This window comes from Carlito syrichta, unplaced genomic scaffold (genome assembly GCF_000164805.1).
Source record: "Carlito syrichta isolate Samal-C Ts95f unplaced genomic scaffold, Tarsius_syrichta-2.0.1 Scaffold315198, whole genome shotgun sequence".
In the NCBI taxonomy this organism is placed as follows: Eukaryota; Metazoa; Chordata; class Mammalia; order Primates; family Tarsiidae; genus Carlito; species Carlito syrichta.
This window is the reverse complement of record NW_007259294.1, coordinates 757,311-774,369: the sequence shown is the minus strand read 5'-3', so window position 1 is coordinate 774,369 and position 17,059 is coordinate 757,311. Positions and strand designations below refer to the sequence as shown.

Genomic DNA, 17,059 nt, shown 5'->3' with positions numbered 1-17,059 from the left:
CCCCGCCCCCACCACCGCCATTCTGAGTCAGTTTCCCCCTCTTCTGTGGCCCTGGGCATCCGACACTTCGGTTCCAGCAGTGATCACACTGTCTATGCCCCATGAAACTCTGAGCTCCTCAAGGCAGTGTCTGTTAGTCTGTATTAATTCCCAGTGCCCTGTGCAAAAATCTAGCCCATAGTAGGTACTTCATTAATGTTTGTGGCCTAACTGTGTAAATGAAAGAAACTAAGATGTGGCCTAGATATCTGATTCCCTGGCACCTGTTCCTGTTTTATGCTGCCTCTTGCATTTCGCTTGGAAGGAAGGGGGGCAAGAACCCAATGAGAACATACAGTAGAGAAGAATCCTGGAAAGAAAGCTTGTAGAGAGAAGCCTGAAGCATGGATTTGTTTGTTCATTGTTGACCAGTTACCCCCTGGTTTCTGGTGATTGGGCAGTAACTTCTACTTAGAGTGTGCTATGTGTCAGTTTTCTCTTATGAAATCTGTGTATTGACTCTCTAAATCCTCACAACATGGCATGCAGCAAAGACAATCCCATAGGATGAATGAGAAAGCAGGGGACACGGAGAGGTGAAGTAAGTGGCACCAGATTCACAGCCAGGAAGTGAAGAGTCTGTACAAAGTCAGCCATCTGATCCTAGATCCTGTGCAATGACACCCCCCTTGAGGCCCACAAATCCCCTGCTACGATTGGATCTACATTCTGGTGAGAGAGCTAGACAATAAATAAACAAACACATGAGAATCTCAGGGACTGACAGGTGATCTAAAGAGATATATCGGGCTGGGCTCGGTGGCTCAGCCGGTAATCCCGCGCCTTTGGGAAGCTGAGGTGAGTGGCTTGCCTGAGCCTGTGGGTTCGAAACCCGCCTGGGCAACTTGGTGAGACCTCATCTCTACAATAAAATCAAAAATTAGCTGGGCGTGGTAGCGCGCACCTGTAGTTCCAGCTACTTGGAAGGCTGAGGCGGAAGGATTGCTGGAGCCCAGCAGGTTGAGGCTGCGGTGGCCGGGAGCGGCCACTGCACTCCAGTCTGGGCGACAGAGTGAGACTCCAACAAAAAAAAAAAGAAAAAGAGAGAGAGAGATATCGGGGGATATGGAAGAAAGTGACCATGGAGGCCACTGGATTAGGCAGCCATGGAAGATCTCTCTTAGAAGGAGGCATTTGGACTGAAACCTGAATGATGAGAAGGAACTAGCCACATGGGAGCTGGGAAAGGTGTTTCAGGCACAGGGAACAGCAAGGATGAAGGCTAGGACTGACTCTGGAAGACTGAGTTCACGTTTCACCCTAATAGTGAAAGAAGTGTCTTGGCTGTCAAAGGAGTTGCTACTTTGCATGACTGTGGACCTTCCCTAGCCAATTCTGGGGCAGACATGATGGGAGAAGGCTCTTTGTGTGGCCCTTCAAGCTGGCCGGTCACTCAGGTATCCTGCAGGAGGGTGGTTTGGGCCCCATATGCCTTATCACTGGACCGCGCAAACTCACGTTTTTATTGAAGCTGTGGTTCTTGGAGCATTCGGAGTCATCCTGCCAAATATCTGTGGTGTTCTCTATCGTCTGCCAAGTCCCCTGAGCCAAGCAGTGTCGGTAGGCCCTTCCTGAACTCTCTGAAAGTAAACAAAGCTCTGGGGGAAAGGTCAGAACACACAGCCCATTCCCTGATCACGCCACAAAGCTGTGGAAAATCCCAGTGAAACGGGATTTTCATTTCCCCTTTTGGGGGACTCATTAGCATCCTTTCTGTTTATTTGGGATGGAAAGAAAAACACGGAAGCCTCTACATTTTGTAACAAACCATGATCTGCTAATGTCTGCTGTGTTTACTCAAAGTCTCTGGAGTTAGAACAGTCCCTGGTGACTCAGAGATGTTATAAGCCCTCCAAGGTCCAGCCCAGCTGGGAGATGCTGACCTGGGTTCTTGGTGCTGGCTCGTGAGGCAGCTCTTCCTGACGCCTGAGAGGCCGTGCCATGATAAAAAGAAAGTGGTGGGCACAAGGCAGACAGCGCCAGGGCTGAAGCTTGATATGCCACTTAAGCAGGTTTGCATCTTGGGCCCAGCTCTCCCAACCTCTGAGCATTCTGGTTTCTTCATCCCGGACTGGGATGATAATGGTACCAACCCTCTGTGGCTTGGGAAAGGATTAAATGAAAGAGAGTGTGTGCAAACGGTGGGTAGATTGCTCTGCCCATGAGGACTGCTATTGTGATTCAGTCACATCTATCACAAGAGCCCCTCCCTGAAGCTCCTCCTACCTGGAGGAGCAGAGACTGGACTTGCAAACAAGACATGGAAATTTGTTGGAACTTTCTGGTCTTGACCCTGCATGTCATGGGGCAATAATAACTGTCTGCTGAATTTAATTGATGGATACCTATATGATACATTCACCTGCTCACTTGACAGTGTTACTAGTGTGTCTAGTTGACATCTCAAGCAACACGCCCCAAACCAAATGTTTCACCTTTCCCTCAAAATCTGCTCCACCAACAGCTTTCCCACCTCAGAGGATAGCAAATTCATCCTTTCAGTTCCCCAGTCTCAAACCTCAGTCATCTTTGCCTTCTCTCTGTCTCTTCTAGCCCTCATCTGACCCATTAGCTAATGTCATCTCTACCTTCAATGATATCCAGAATCTGACTGCTGCTTTTCACCTGCTGCTTCTATCCTAATTGGAACCATCATCTCTTGCCTGGGTTACTGCAAACTCCTCTGACAGTCTTGCCCCTCACATCTCTGGGTAACCCAGTGATCACAGTGAGCTGAATGAAATGTCAGTTGCACCATGTCATGCTTCTACTCAGAATCATTCAAGGATTTTCTGAGAATACGTCTTATGGCCTTCCACAATGCCCTGTAACATCCAGCCTCCCCAAACATTCTGTTCTAACCTTTTGCTTCTCTTCCCCCTTCACTCCAGCCACATCTGTCTCCTTCACTTCATGGAGCAGACCAGGCATACTTCTCACATAGGGTCTTTGCACTGTACTCTCCCTTCCCTCCTGAACACCCTTCCCTTGTTGTCTAAAACCTTTACCTCCTTTGAGTCTTCACCAAAATGCCACCTTGTCATTGAAGTCTTCCCTGACTATCCAGTTTACAAGTGCATCCCATCCTCCCATCCCTTCCCCTTCCCTGTTTTGTTTAAAATAGATCATGTTAAAAAAAAAACTCTACATTTATGTAAATTATTTATTGATAATTGTCTGTCTCTTGAGAGAATGTGAGCCCCATGAGAAGAAAGATTTTATTCTGATTTGGTTGCTAATATAGCCCAAGCACTTAAAAATAATGTCTGACATAAGACAGGTGCTTTAAAAATAGTTGTTGAATGAGTGAATGGCAATAATGTCACCTGACACTTGCATTGTCTGTGCCAGCCTTAACGTGCTATGCTGGGGATGCTCAGAGTCCCAGCTCAGAGTCTAGCTGGGAAAGCACAAATAAAAATGGGCTGGGCTCGGTGGCTCAGCCTGTAATCCTAGTACGTTGTGAGGCCGATGCAAGTGGATTGCCTGAGCCTGTGGGTTTGAGACCAGCCCAAACACCTTGGCGAAACCTCATCTGTACAATAAATCAAAAAGTAGCCAGGTGTGGTAGCATGCGCCTATACTTCCGGATACTTGGAAGGCTGAGGCGGAAGGATTGCCGGAGCCCAACAGGTTGATGCTGGGGTGACCCTGAGCACGCCACTGAGCTCTAGCCTGGGCGACGGCATGAGACTCCAACTCAAAAAAACCAAAAAAGCCATAAACAGTTATAAACATTGAGACAGAAGACTGCACAGGTATAGAAAAGGCCTCAGGAAGGCAGAGGTCCATTGTACTTGAGGGGAGAAGTTCAAGAAGTCTTCTAGAAGGATGAAGGAATCGAGCTGAGAATTACAGTTGGGTTGATAGAAGAGATGGGCAGAACCTTTGAGGAGGCCTTCTGGACAGACGTGCAAGCTAGGGTGCTGCAAGGCTGCAAGGGTACAGCTAGGCAGGTGCAGAGCCTGGGAGGTGTTCATCTGGCTGGCGTACAGGGAAAGGAGAGCTGGGAGAGAATGCTAGCGAGCTCAGCAGGGCCAGGTGGCAGGAGGCCTTGCATGCCATTTGCAGGTGTCAAGAAGGGGGCTGACGTAATGCGACTGGCATTTTAGAAAGCTTTGTGGAAGACTGTTGAAGGGGGCCGGATCTGAGGCAGAGATTGGCGAGGAAACCAGGGAGTGGCAACAGAGGGTACTGATGGCCCACAAGTGATGGCTGAAGGGGAGGAAGAGTCAGAGGACCCAGCTATCAACCAGGGGTGGGAGATTAAGGGTGGGGTCAGGCAAACTATGAGACCATCCCTGAGCTAGGGAATAGAAGAGGAGGAGGGGGAGGGGCTTATTTTCCTCTCCTCCACTTTCCACTCCTCTCTGTCCCTCAGTTTCTATTCCACTGAAGATGAGTCTTGACCACTCTACCTCCAATAGTTTTTTTTTAATCTTCCCTGTCTCTCCAACCTCTTACCTGAATCCAGACCCTTTTTCTGTACCACTGCAGTAGCCTCCCTGATTCTTCTCTGGCCCTGGCACCAACAGTCACATACCATCAACATCATTCTCCCAAACTACAAATCTTATTTGTGTGTTCTTTTTTTACTGCCTTAACACCTTCTGCAGTAACATGTAGTGTTTCTTTACAGAGGAAAGTTTAAAGCCCTTGGTGTCTAATACATAGTTTCCTTCACAATCAGCCCAGCTTCACTTGTCAGTTACATCAGCTGTTCTCCCTTCTCATGTCAGAATGCTTATTCCTCCACTCTTATCGGGGAAGATTCTTCTCCATCCCCTTGCATTTGTAGATGTTCTTCTCCACACCCTTTAGTGTCTCCACATTCTCTTTTTACTGCTGGGACCCATTTGGATTCTAAAGATTTCATGCACAAAATGTTTGCTGGAAGAGTAAATTCCCACCTTTTGCAAATCACACTCCCTTCACATTCCAGAAGCCTGGAACGCCTTTTTTTTTTTTTTTTTAAAGAGCCTTTAACTCAACTTCCCTGTAAATTCAGATTTTTTGACCACTTTTTTCTTCTTAAAGTGGAATGGACCTGGATTTTTAGCTCTTGGGAAGGGACAGGTGGATGGTAGACCTGGGAGGAGGTGATCTGCTCCACATGCCATTCAGAAGTCCGTGGACATTTGGGCCTTAAAGACCTTAAGGAATCCAAGGGGCTAATCCCTGGACTCACCTTCAGCTCCCATTTATGAAGCACCTACTCTATGACAGACTGTGTCTGCCTTCTCATGTATTCCTCAAAATTAGCTTAAGAGTCAGCTATTGCTCACAGCACTTCACAGATGAGACAGCTACGGCTCCTAGGGCTCCGGAAACTTGCTTGAAGTCTCCAAGTGTAAAATAGAAAGGCTGAGTCTAACCTTGAGACTTCTGACTCCACAACTGGTGCTCGGTGCCCCTCACTGAGCTGCTTCCATGGGGACTATTTGCCTGAGTCATTCAGATCCCTCTGGTCCAGCAAGTATCATCTCCTCCATCCTCCCTTAAATCCCACTTCCTTGGGCCTTCTGGATTGATTCCAACTGGATTTCATCAGAGAACACTTCCATAAAATAGGTCACTTACTCTCCCACCCAGAAATGTATCTTCCATCTAAACTCTCTCTCTCTCTCTCTCTCTCTCTGCTCTAAAGGCCTAAAGAAATTGAAACCAAGTTGCACTGATGGGATAATTCACTGGGCAAAAACAAAATACCAAAGGCTATCATCTTACCTTATCGGAAACTGATTCTCGCCTTGTTTTGCCTGGAGCCTTGTAACCACTTACGTTTCCTGAGAATAGTTTTAGCCATTCTTATATTTGCCTGTGGTCTGTGGTCAACGAGTTCTAACCAGTAATTACTTCTCTTCCCTTCCAGAATAAAATAATCAAGAGGTTGGGCTTCTGGGGCAGGGAGGAATGAGATATTATCCTGTGTTCCTAAATAATATTCACTTTTTTAAAGCAGGATCAGGGCAAGCTAAGTGGTTTAATTTTCTGACCAATCCCCATGGGGATTAAAAGCACTAACTCAGTGGTGCCTCCTTCTGATGCTTATGCAAGGGTAGTTTTAAAGTGCTTTCTCCTCATCTAACAACCCAAATGTGGCGTGAGTATCCCAATCTTTCTCCCTGACATCTTTCTCCCCTCCGTGACAGTGGTCATTCTTATTCTCACTGCAGCCAAATTTTGTGGTTGCCAGGTCTGTACTTTATAATTTTCAAAGTAAGACAGCTATTATAAATGGAACATCCTGGAATAGAAGAATTACAGAAGACAAGAGGAGAAGGAAGACCTATTACCGAGAGTTTACAAGAAGACCTTTCATGGGGGAAGAAGGCTTGAGAAAAGCACTTGGTTGGGACTCTCTCTCTAACCCCTGGCTGATCTGCCCAGGGGGGACCAGGCTTTAAAGGAGCTATTGAAAATTGGTTGAAAAACAAACAAACAAACTTAATACCTTTACTCCACCAAGGTAAGTATGAAGGGCAGGGCACAGAGACATTTCCAGGAGAAGAATGAGGCCAGCACACATACCTATCAAATGTCCCGTTACAAAATTCACCTACGGAGAGAAGAGGGATCCAAATGAACACCATTGTTTGAGCACAGGGTCCACTCTTGGAGACAAAGGCACTTAGGGCCCAGAGCCCACCTTCCTGGCATTAGAAGCTGATGTAGTCTTTGTGGGAACCAGCATGGGCATCCCATTCTCTAGATAAGCCAGGGGTAGAGAACAATTTGAGGGGCACAGGAACACTGAATACAGCCTCAAGCATCGTGCCATTGTCTATCCAACTTGACCAGCTCTCAATTATGTCACAGTACATGTCATATTGATTTTTATTCATTTGACATGAACTGACCGCTCACAGAATTACAGGATCAGGGGAACGCGTGGAGGCTCAGCTAGTGCCTTGTGTTCCATACTTAACTGTCAAACCTTCACCGATGAGATCCAAGAACACATTTACTCTGTGAAATGTGCAAAACAACCAGTGGATATAAGCGGATCTACAGAATCAAGGTCCTTGATTGCATATATCAGACACAAGTACCACATAGTCATATCTCTTCATTTGAACACCAATTCAATGATCATTATGAGATAATTTGGGCCATCTCAAGCTTGGGGGATAAGTTACACCCCATTGTTTGGCAATGGGAAGTTATAAACTTAAAACTTAGTCTTGTAGGCCTCCTAGAACCAAATGGAGGCATTTCAGGCTAGGCCCTAAACTTCCAAATTGCAAGTTTCTGACTCCTGGAAACTAAGTATTATCTCTTCACCCCTTACCATCTGCTCCTTATTAGGCAAGAGTGGCCAGATTCCTGGCATAGTAACCCTACAAACAAGCGTCTGCTAGGCTATGAGCTGACTTGAGGCACATTGTCAACCTGGCTGCCAGGTGTTGATACCTGGTCTGGATGAGGAGTTGCTCACCTGAGATGTGTATGGCATGGCTCCAGATGAAGAAGACCTACCTCACCTTGACCTCAGAATTGCTCAGGGGATTCCCCGAGGTGAGTGGTGGTTCTTGTAGCTGATATCAATCAAGCCTTGTCTATCACCTGACTGGGCCAAGGGATCTTCAGAAGGAGTTGGAAAGGCTTGAAGCCTAGAGTGCCTTTGAGGCAAGAAAGGAAGAAAGAATTCACGGTACCCTGTCAATCTCCGGGCCACTGAATGAAATTATCTGAAAGAAACCAGGAAGATGAGGACAGAGCTGTGTTCACCCATCGTCCCCAGTGCTCAGAGGCCAATGCACTTTCTTTTTTTCTTTTTTAAGGTGGGCATGGTACATGTGGATGCAACCAAAGAATCAGCATGCAGACAGGTGAGGCCATGGACAGACCAAACTATTATATACTTGCTAGAATGCTCTGAATTTAGTGTAGACTCAGCTAAGAGAAATGTTACTACTCAGATTTAGTTAATTCCCTGGGAAATGGGAGACCCCCACCTCCCCAAAAGATCCCGAGGTTAATCTACAGCAGATACTCATGTAATGTGATTTGAGTGATAAATGTCCTGTGGCGGATGGCTTGTATCAAAGATGGCTTCACCCATATATATCCCATCTCACATGCTCCTTTACAGTGAGTGCTGGGAGTCTATGTACTTGTCCCTTGAGCCTGGGTAGAGCTTTGTAACTGACCCAATTGAACATGACAGAAGTGATATGCAACTATCAAGGCCAAATCATTACAGGCAATATGACCTCTGGACTCTTAGGAATCCAATCATCATACTGGGTGGAAGACCAGGTCATGTGGAGAGGCTGTGGGGAGTGTTCTGGCCACCAGTCTGGCTTGACTCTCAGCTGAGGGCCACTATTAACCAGTAGACATGGGAGTGAACAAGCCTTCAGGTGATTCCAGCCCCCAGCCTTGGAGGCTTCCAGCTAAACTCCAAAGCAGAAACAAGCCATCCCCAATGCTCCCTGTCTGAATTCCTCACCCATAAAAATCGTGAGAGAGAATAAACTTATTATTGTCTTAAGCCACTAAACTTTGGGGCAATTTGTTACATAGCCACAGGTAACTAACACATGTGCTTACCAGAAGGTACCTTGAGTAAGCCTCTCAGACACTCCTCTTTGTACTGAGCCCACTTCCGAGTTGTCTCTTCAAGGAGAGATCCTGTAACCTGAACAGACAAAAACATGGTCAGCTCCAGTTAGTGGCAAGCACAAATGTGGCATTGTTGTCATCTCACACTGTGATTCTCAAACCTTCCCACTGAAGTGCCCACAACAGCCCACAGTAAGGAAATAGAATTTCTCTGGCATAAGAATACATAAGAATTTTACATTCACTTCATAATCTAAGCCTAATGGTTTTGAAACAAATATGAAATGTTTTTTTAAAAACCTTTAAGTAAAGTTGGCATTTCAAGAGAAAGTAATATTTTTATCCTAAATTTTCCATACCCTCCCACACAGATAGCTCCTAAGACTATGCGAATCCCAAAGAGAGAAGCTTAACACTAGGAGAGACTCAATAATGTGACATAGAAGGGCCAGGAGAACTGCAGGGGTCTGAACTTTGCATGAACCTGCATGACCAAGGTCAAAGACACTGAGTAGACAGATACTCTGCCACTGTACTGAGGGCTTGGGATTTTTTTCCTTTCTGCCATTGACTATTCCATAGAACCTTGGAAATATACTACATACTACTTTCTGGGCTTCCCAGATAATTGGGTTACCTAGTAACTTCTAACTGGACCTCTGTACCACTTCTTTAAGTTGTACAAGGATCTTTCTCTTCTACTGTTCAATGGACTCATCTTTATCAGCACCTACTGTGCCAGGCCTTGTGTTTAGGAGGAACTAAAGGAGTACAAAGATGAGTAAGACACAGATACTGGCCTGAAAAGGATTTAGAATGTGCCAAAGATAACTGGTTGGCATACGAAGTCAGTGACATTCTAGCCTGTCATCCTCAGCTTCCCTATGATCTCCTTCCGTGGGGCTCAGTTCTCTCAGTTGCAAGTTGGAAACCAGGAGTCATCCTCAATCCCCCCTCCTCCTCGTTTAGCCAGACACCAGATTCCATCAACTCCATCTCCCTAACTTCTCCTCTGTCCAACCCTGTCTTCTGTTTCCTCCATCTCTGGCCTGGTGACACTGTTCACCCTCTACACTGCTCCAGAGTGATAGGACCACAAAATAGATCTGAGCAAAGTCCTCTCCTACCTGATGTTTTCCACTCGTGGCCTGTTGGCTCAGGATTCAGTATCTCAGACATCCCTGTCTCAAGTCATATTTCTTCATGACTTATCATCTTTGCTCTGCCCATTGGCACTCCCTTCTGCCCTCATTTTCACTTGGCTAACTCCTATTCATCCCTCAAGCCTAGTGACTCCCGGCCCACTTGACCACCTCTCTCCCTGGGGTCTTGAGCTAGTAACCTTCCTCCTCAATGCGCTCCCCCACCCCCGAATGACCGATTCCTTCAGCCCATCACACTGTACTGTCATCAGTGGGTCACTTTCCATCTCCCTCACTACCACTGAGGGTTGAAAAGTATCTTTCATCTCCGAGTACAAGCCCCAAGCAAAGGGTGGGAATTACTGCCCCTTTAATTTTCAGCTAAAGAAACAGAGGCATAATTGTGGGGTGGAAGGTGGGAAATGAACACAGGGGTTAAATAAAGGATCTGGACTGAGATCACCCAGTTAATCAGTTGGCTTTGAGGTTTTGTCTCCTCCCACAAGGGGCAACAAGTTCAATTGCTTTCTTGGGCTAGGTAAATAACCCAAAAGAGTGGTAGGACAGGGAGTGGAGGATCCTATTATAAACTGGGGAAATGTTCCATCTAAATAAATTTAGTTAAACACACACACAATCAGCGCTCCCCCCTCCCAAATCCATCTGTGAGCAGCCATCAATGAGTGGCCAGTTTCACCTCCTAAGTAAGTAGTCCAATCTACACTCTTCCTCTTCTGCCTACCATGCCCCCCCCCCACCATGGCATTTATGATGGGGTCTATGGGTGATTTCTTTTCATCTTTTCCAGAAAATCACACAGCCAACTTTTTGAAGGAGCGCTAATGTGGTCATTATTAGATCACAGGTTCCCAAACTTACTGGCTCAGTCATTTTTCCATGGCACTCCTAGGCCAAAAGATAGATCTAAAGTCCCATTTATTAGGTAGGTAGGCCCAGACAACTGCATGTATATTTATGTCTTAATAACTTAGTGCCTCTTAGGCATTGATTCCCGAGTTTTAGAATCAGATTGGACACCACTACCTTCATTTCCTGTTCCAGGTTGATTTTTGTGCTGTACTTGCTGTTTATCACAGGACCTATGGGAAATCCAGCTTTGCAAAGATATCACCTCATCAAAAGGAGTGAGGTGTGATCTAACATTGTAACTATGACTACCTTGAGCTAGTATTTTGCAGTGTCTGGCAAATACCATATATCACTGTGCTTCCCTTAAAAAATTAAAATACCTCACAGCACCACCTGTGAGTTTACAGTGGTTCCCTGGGGTACCTTAGCACACGGTTTTGGGACTGTTGGATTAGCCATTAAGTAATAATAATGATGATAATCTCTATTATCATTATAATGAAAATCTCTATTATTATTATGGCCCGAGAGGCAACATGTAAATTTATTAACATGTTTTTAAAAATAAACATCCTAACAGAACCATGAATGACTCTACACTTTCACAAATTCTTCAGATAAATTGCAAATCAAGTAATAGACTTCCAGAATCCTCAAAATCATCAAAGTAAGACCCTTTCTGGGACAATGTGCTATTTATGTCCTCACGGACTTCATTGGGACCTGATTAAGGAAGAGAGAATAACATTCTCCTGTCCCCCTGTTCTTTGCCATGCTTAATTGCCATGGTCAAAAGTAGAGAAACAGAGTAATACTGGCCTCGTAGAATGAGTTAGGGAGGATTCCCTTCTCTTTGGTCTTGTGTAATAGCTTCAGTAAAATTGGTACCAGTTCTTCTTTGAAGGTCTGTTTGAATTCAGTTGTGAGTCCATCAGGTCCTGGACTTTTTTGTGTGTTGGGAGATCTAATTACCGTAAGTGAACTAAGTCAGGAACAAAACATAGCATGTTCTCACTTATGAGTGGGAGCTAAGCTAAGGATATGCAAAGATATACAGAATAGTATAATGGACACTGGAGACTCAGAAGGGGTAGAGGAAAAAAAAAACGACCCATTGGGTACAATGTGCACAGGTGGGGATGGTGTGTACTCTTAAAGCCCAGACCAAAAACTATTTGTATCCTCCAAAGGTATTGACATTAAAAAAAAAGAAAAGCAGAGAAACAAACTGAAACTAAAAAGTACTGAATTTGGTCAGTCTAGGGAAGCTGGACAAACAGACTGACTTCCCAGGTCCTTGCCTTAAAGACATCAAAAACGCAACAGGCCCATCCAAGTTCTGTCACGTTAGATTCCCAGACAAATTCATGAGGAAAGAAGATATTTGAGTGGATTTTTTTTTCTGTCTGAAAAAGTCCAACTTGATCTTGATTCCTCTATCTCTTGCATAGACAACCAGCATCAATGACCAAGTAGGCCAAGAAGAAGTTAAGGAAAAGAAAAGGAAAACCCTTCTATTAGCTCTCATTAAATAAAACTTTTTATTTATTAGACAAGAAATACACTTCACCATAGATAAAATGGAATCACAGATAAGCAAAAAGGGGAGGTGGAATGGTAATCTCATTACTCAGAAATTACCATGAGCCCGGCTTGTGGCTCAGCCTGTAATCCTGCGCTTTGGGAGGCTGAGGTGAGTGGATTGCCTGAGCTTGCGGGTTCGAGACCCGCCTGGGCAACTTGGCGAGACCTCATCTCTACAATAAAAATAAAAAAATCAACCGGGCATGGTAGCGCATGCCTGTAATTCTGGCTACTCTGAAGGCTGGGCGGAAGGATCGCTGGAGTCCAGCAGGTCAAGGCTGCGGTGGCCGGGAGCGGCCACTGCACTCCAGTCTGGGTGACAGAGTGAGACTCCAACTCAAAAAAAAAAAAAAAGAAATTACCATGTACTTCCAGACTCTTCTCTACACACTGCATTGTTTTTCTCTCTTTCTTTTCTTTTCTGTTTTGTTTTAACCAGAAAGGAAATCATATTGCTTTGTAGGCTTTTATTTTTCACTAGAAGATACATTGTGAATATACTTCCATTTTAAGAAATAAATATTAAACACCCTTTTAATAGTGATATAATATTCTATGAAAAATGTGATAGAATTTAGTCTTTGAATCCTCTAGCACTGAACATCTAAGTTGTGTTCAGATGTTTGCTAATACAAATGATGCTGTGATAAAAATCCTCATGGTTAAATATTTAAGAGCCAACTTCATTTTCTTAGGAGAAATTATTTGAATTGGAATTTCTGGGTCATAGAACATACACAGTTTTAAAGGTTTTTGATAATGTACTGCCAAACTGTCTTTCCTCACCACACAAAATTTTTAAAAATTTAAAATATGCACCATTTTACACTCCCACCAGCCATGTACGAAAGGTCCACAAATCCACATCTTGAAGAGTCTTAGTTTATGTTTTTTGATGCCAAAACAACTGCTAAATAACTTAAATGAGTGAGAGAGAGGGTGGGATGGAGATAACACTATTTCCCAGCTTGAATTTAGAAACTAAACTATCCCTGAGAATTTCTCATTAAGTGGATTTTATGAAGACTTCCTGCCAGAAGACACACCAGGGAGCAAAATTCATCACAGAAGTCTTCACAAAGCCTTGTAATATAAACATCTGAAAAAGCATATGGGATTAAGACAGAGAACCACAGAGAGGGTTGTCAGAATGACAGACACACGTGGGAGGACAGACAATGAGAAAGGCCTTGAAAAATACAGACTGGGTGGCAAGGGCGGGAGGGGATACTGCCAGCAAGCACATTATTGATTACAGAAATTCCAGAGTGAAGGAACCAAGGTGTGGCTTTGTCAGTATGGTAAGCCAGTCTGAGGTTCTGCAGATTCTGCTGTTGTAACATATAAATATTCATATGTCAACAGCTCCCAAGCACGCCAGGGAAGAAAGAACACAGGACTTCAAACACCCTGGGTAGACACCACGGCTCCTCTGCTCATGAGCTACATGATCAAAGACAATCATTTAACTTCTCTGAGGGTGAATTTCCCCATCTGTAAAATGGGCTCAGTGATAGCACTCTTCTCAAAAGCTTGTTGTGAGGATTAAGCAAGATGATGTGTGAAGAAGCCTTTCATGATAACATGTTCAGTGCGGTGTCAGGACCTACCCTGTGGCTGGCAAGCCACACATGTTTGTTAACAGAACTACACAATTAGCTGGATGTATTTGATTTTAATACAAGATATTCAGAGAATTGAAACACAGACGAGAGTTTCTGTATCAAGTCTCCCAACCATGGCCACACCACTAACAGATCGAAGAGCTGGACCAAAGGCAGGCAAAGGTCACCTGCCCCCCAGGAATGTTCTGGTCTCTTGGGAGAGGCGACTGTCATGGCAAGAATTCCATGAAACGATGTATTGGGCTTACACTCACAATCCGTGAGAGCTCGAAGGTAGCCTCTGGGAGAACTGGGATGTGGAGAATTTGGTAGGGGTTTTCTGCCTCTCTAGTCCCAAACTAGCACCAATGAAAGCTTGATAAGGTGAACACATGAAAGACCCAGTCCCACGGCCCTCCCTCTGTGGGGGCAGGAGGGACGTAGAATTCAGAGGCTATGAACAGAGACTAACCCTGCCCATGAAACAACAAGGAAGAGAGCCAATCTCTCAGCGGCTTTCTTTATTCAGACGAGTGGAGCTGGAGTTCTTTCCCATCATAGCCCAGTGTAAAAATGGAGCCTTCAAAAGAGAAGGGGAAAGGTCTCGTCTCTCAGATAGAATAAGGTGAGCTACTAGCATGCTCAACTATAGACGATAGTTAAAGACATTAGACTCCATCCCTAAAGCCCTTAAATATCATGCCATGGATCTTACTGACATGGAAAAATGTTGTTCAACCTCCCTGAAACTCAGTTTCCTCATCTGTAAAATAATATTAATAAGAGACCCTCCCTCACAGGGTTGCTGAGAACGCAAAATGAGATAATATGAAGGGAGGGGGCATCTGGCACTCAATTCGGGACATAGTAAATGTTCAGTTAAAACGTTAGCTCTGAGGTCGACGCTGGGCTGGCTGTGAGTGTGCCACTGCACTCCCGCCTGGGTGACGGAGTGAGGCTGAAACTCAAAAAAAAAAAAAAAAAAGCTAGCTGTGTTATTAGTGTATTTGCTTATGAAAAAAACAGATCACAAAATAAGACTTATAGTATGCTCCTATGTTTGTTTTAAGAAAACTATATGTAAACAATGACAGAAAAATGTTTGGATGTCTAAGTCCCTAAATATGAACGAGGGTGAGCAGGTGGAATTACAGTGATTTGTATTTACATGTAACTTCTTTGAATTGTATAGACCTTTTTTTTAAACAGTTCACATTTTATAATAAGATGGGGAAAAAAAGAAAAGGAAACTGAAAGGAAACTATTCATTCAACTTAAATACTCAAACCTGAGAGAATGCTAAAGGCATACAGGAGACTATATGCCGCAATTCTAAATGCTATTTGCAGAATTCACACTAACATGGGAAAATGCTTCTAATATAATGCAAAGGGGCAATCATGATGCAAAATGTCTTGTGCTTTGTCATTTCAGCTGTGTTAAAAAAAATACATAGAAAAAAGGATTTGAGAAAAATATGCCAAAATATTAACAGTGATTACCTCTGAATGCTAGGATTATGGTCAATCATTGTTTTCTTAATACTGTTTCCTAATTTCCAAATTGCCTCAGAAAGCCTATAAATTGCTTCTATAATCAGAAAACATGCGATAATAATAATAATAACAATAATAATAATAATAATAAAAAGTCACTCTTACTTGCTTGATGGAAACCAGCAGCACCAGGGTGAGGAAGGGCCTTCCAGGGGCCCAGAGAGAGCACTTCCTGTGGAAGGGGAGAGGGCTGGTCCCCCAGGGAGCAGGGATGCCCATGGGCAACGGGGGGACCCCAGGCAGGAGTCCTGCTCTTCTTCGTCCAGGCCGTGCCCTGCTGGGTGCCGACTTCATCTTCCTCGTGCACTTTCACAAGTGGGGGCACATCTCTCTAGCAGTCCAAGATGTACCACAGGCGGCCTCTTCTTGCATTCCTCTTTGTCCAGAGAGGAAATGTTTGCACAAATCCTCTCCACGCCGCGTGGAGGCCGTCTGAAGCAGTCATGAGCGATCCACCGAATCTCCAGAGCTCCTCATCAGCCGTGGCTCATCCCCCGTTCTGGCCCCCCCAAAAGCAGGGAGAGTTGTCCCAGACCTTCCCCGAGTCAGCTGTGCTCCCTGGGACTCCCTCAGCAGGCTGAGGAGAAAGAGCAAGGCAGTCAGCAGGTTCCACCCCAAAGGTTCTACTCAATGCACCAGGCCAGGCTGAGGCAGACTCGGGTTCGAGCTGGTGAGGAGCAGCTGGCAAGAAGGCTCTGAGTCTCAAGCCAGATTGGCGTTGGGCATTGTTTTGAGGACAGCTGTTTCTCTCTAAAGCATTAAGCTTGTCCAGGCCCGGCTGAGACCAACCAAAAGACAGGGTCTCTTCTGGGCCCCGTTGATGCTGAGACTACAAGAGAGACAGTTGGCCGGCCTGTGAAAGAGCAGCTCTCAGCCAGGGCCTGAAGCAAAAACTCGATCAGGGGCTTGGGTTATGTCTACACAACAGCGTCCAACATTCACTCCTCTTGAATGCTCACTCGTTCTGAGCACCTGTTGCTCAGCCCACCTGGCAGATCCTTTTCTAGAGCTCAGGATTCTCACTAACCAGCACACAATTCACATTTACAAGATCTTTTCATCCATCACTTTTTTTTACTCATCCTCAAAATAACTCCATGAGGGTACAATGAACACTCCATTTGACAGCTGAAAAACATTGGGTTTCAGAGAGGTTAAGTTGCTTGCCTGAGGCCACACAGCAATTAAATGGAAAAGCCAGGTAGCCTGGTCTCCTGACTAGAGTCACTTGAACACAGCTACCTGGGAACACGCCCTTCCTTCCCTGCCCCTTCCCTCTCTGGGTGAGTTCCTGTGCCCTAATAGGCTCATCTAAGAGGCTCTGCTTAGCCCTTGTCACTCCATGTCTCCCTGGCCAGCTCCCAGCATCCCCTTCCAACTTCTCTCAGCCTCCCAAACTTGAGGCCCAGGTGGAAGATATCCTGATTGGTTGGAATATAAGATCAGCAAGAGGAAAGAAGAATGTGTTTTCACTTTTTTTCCCATTCAAATTGAATCATAGGAGCTCATATTGATTAGCGTATCTGACTGAGTGAATTCTAACAGTTGGGAAAAGCAGGTAAGCTTTACTTAATAGAAATCTTTGGAAATCAAGACCTGGTGCGATGGCTCACACCTGTAATCCCAGCACTTTGAGAGGCTGAGGCAGAAGGACCACATGAGACCAGGAGTTCCAGCCCAGCCTGGACAATGTAGT

General features: G+C 45.0%; 1 protein-coding gene across 1 annotated transcript in view; it reads right to left on the bottom strand.

Moving 5' to 3' along the window:
• The window catches only part of GLP2R (glucagon like peptide 2 receptor), a 65,027-nt gene extending 48,856 nt beyond the window's left edge, over window positions 1-16,171 (bottom strand). The window contains exons 1-4 of the mRNA XM_008072469.1: window positions 15,469-16,171; window positions 8,596-8,683; window positions 6,494-6,598; window positions 1,498-1,619 (exon numbers count right to left, since the gene is read on the bottom strand). Of these exons, the coding sequence (XP_008070660.1) occupies window positions 1,498-1,619; window positions 6,494-6,598; window positions 8,596-8,683; window positions 15,469-15,657 (504 nt within the window). The 5' untranslated portion in view covers window positions 15,658-16,171. The remainder of the gene's footprint in view (window positions 1-1,497; window positions 1,620-6,493; window positions 6,599-8,595; window positions 8,684-15,468) is intronic.
• Between the last annotated feature and the right edge of the window lie 888 nt (window positions 16,172-17,059).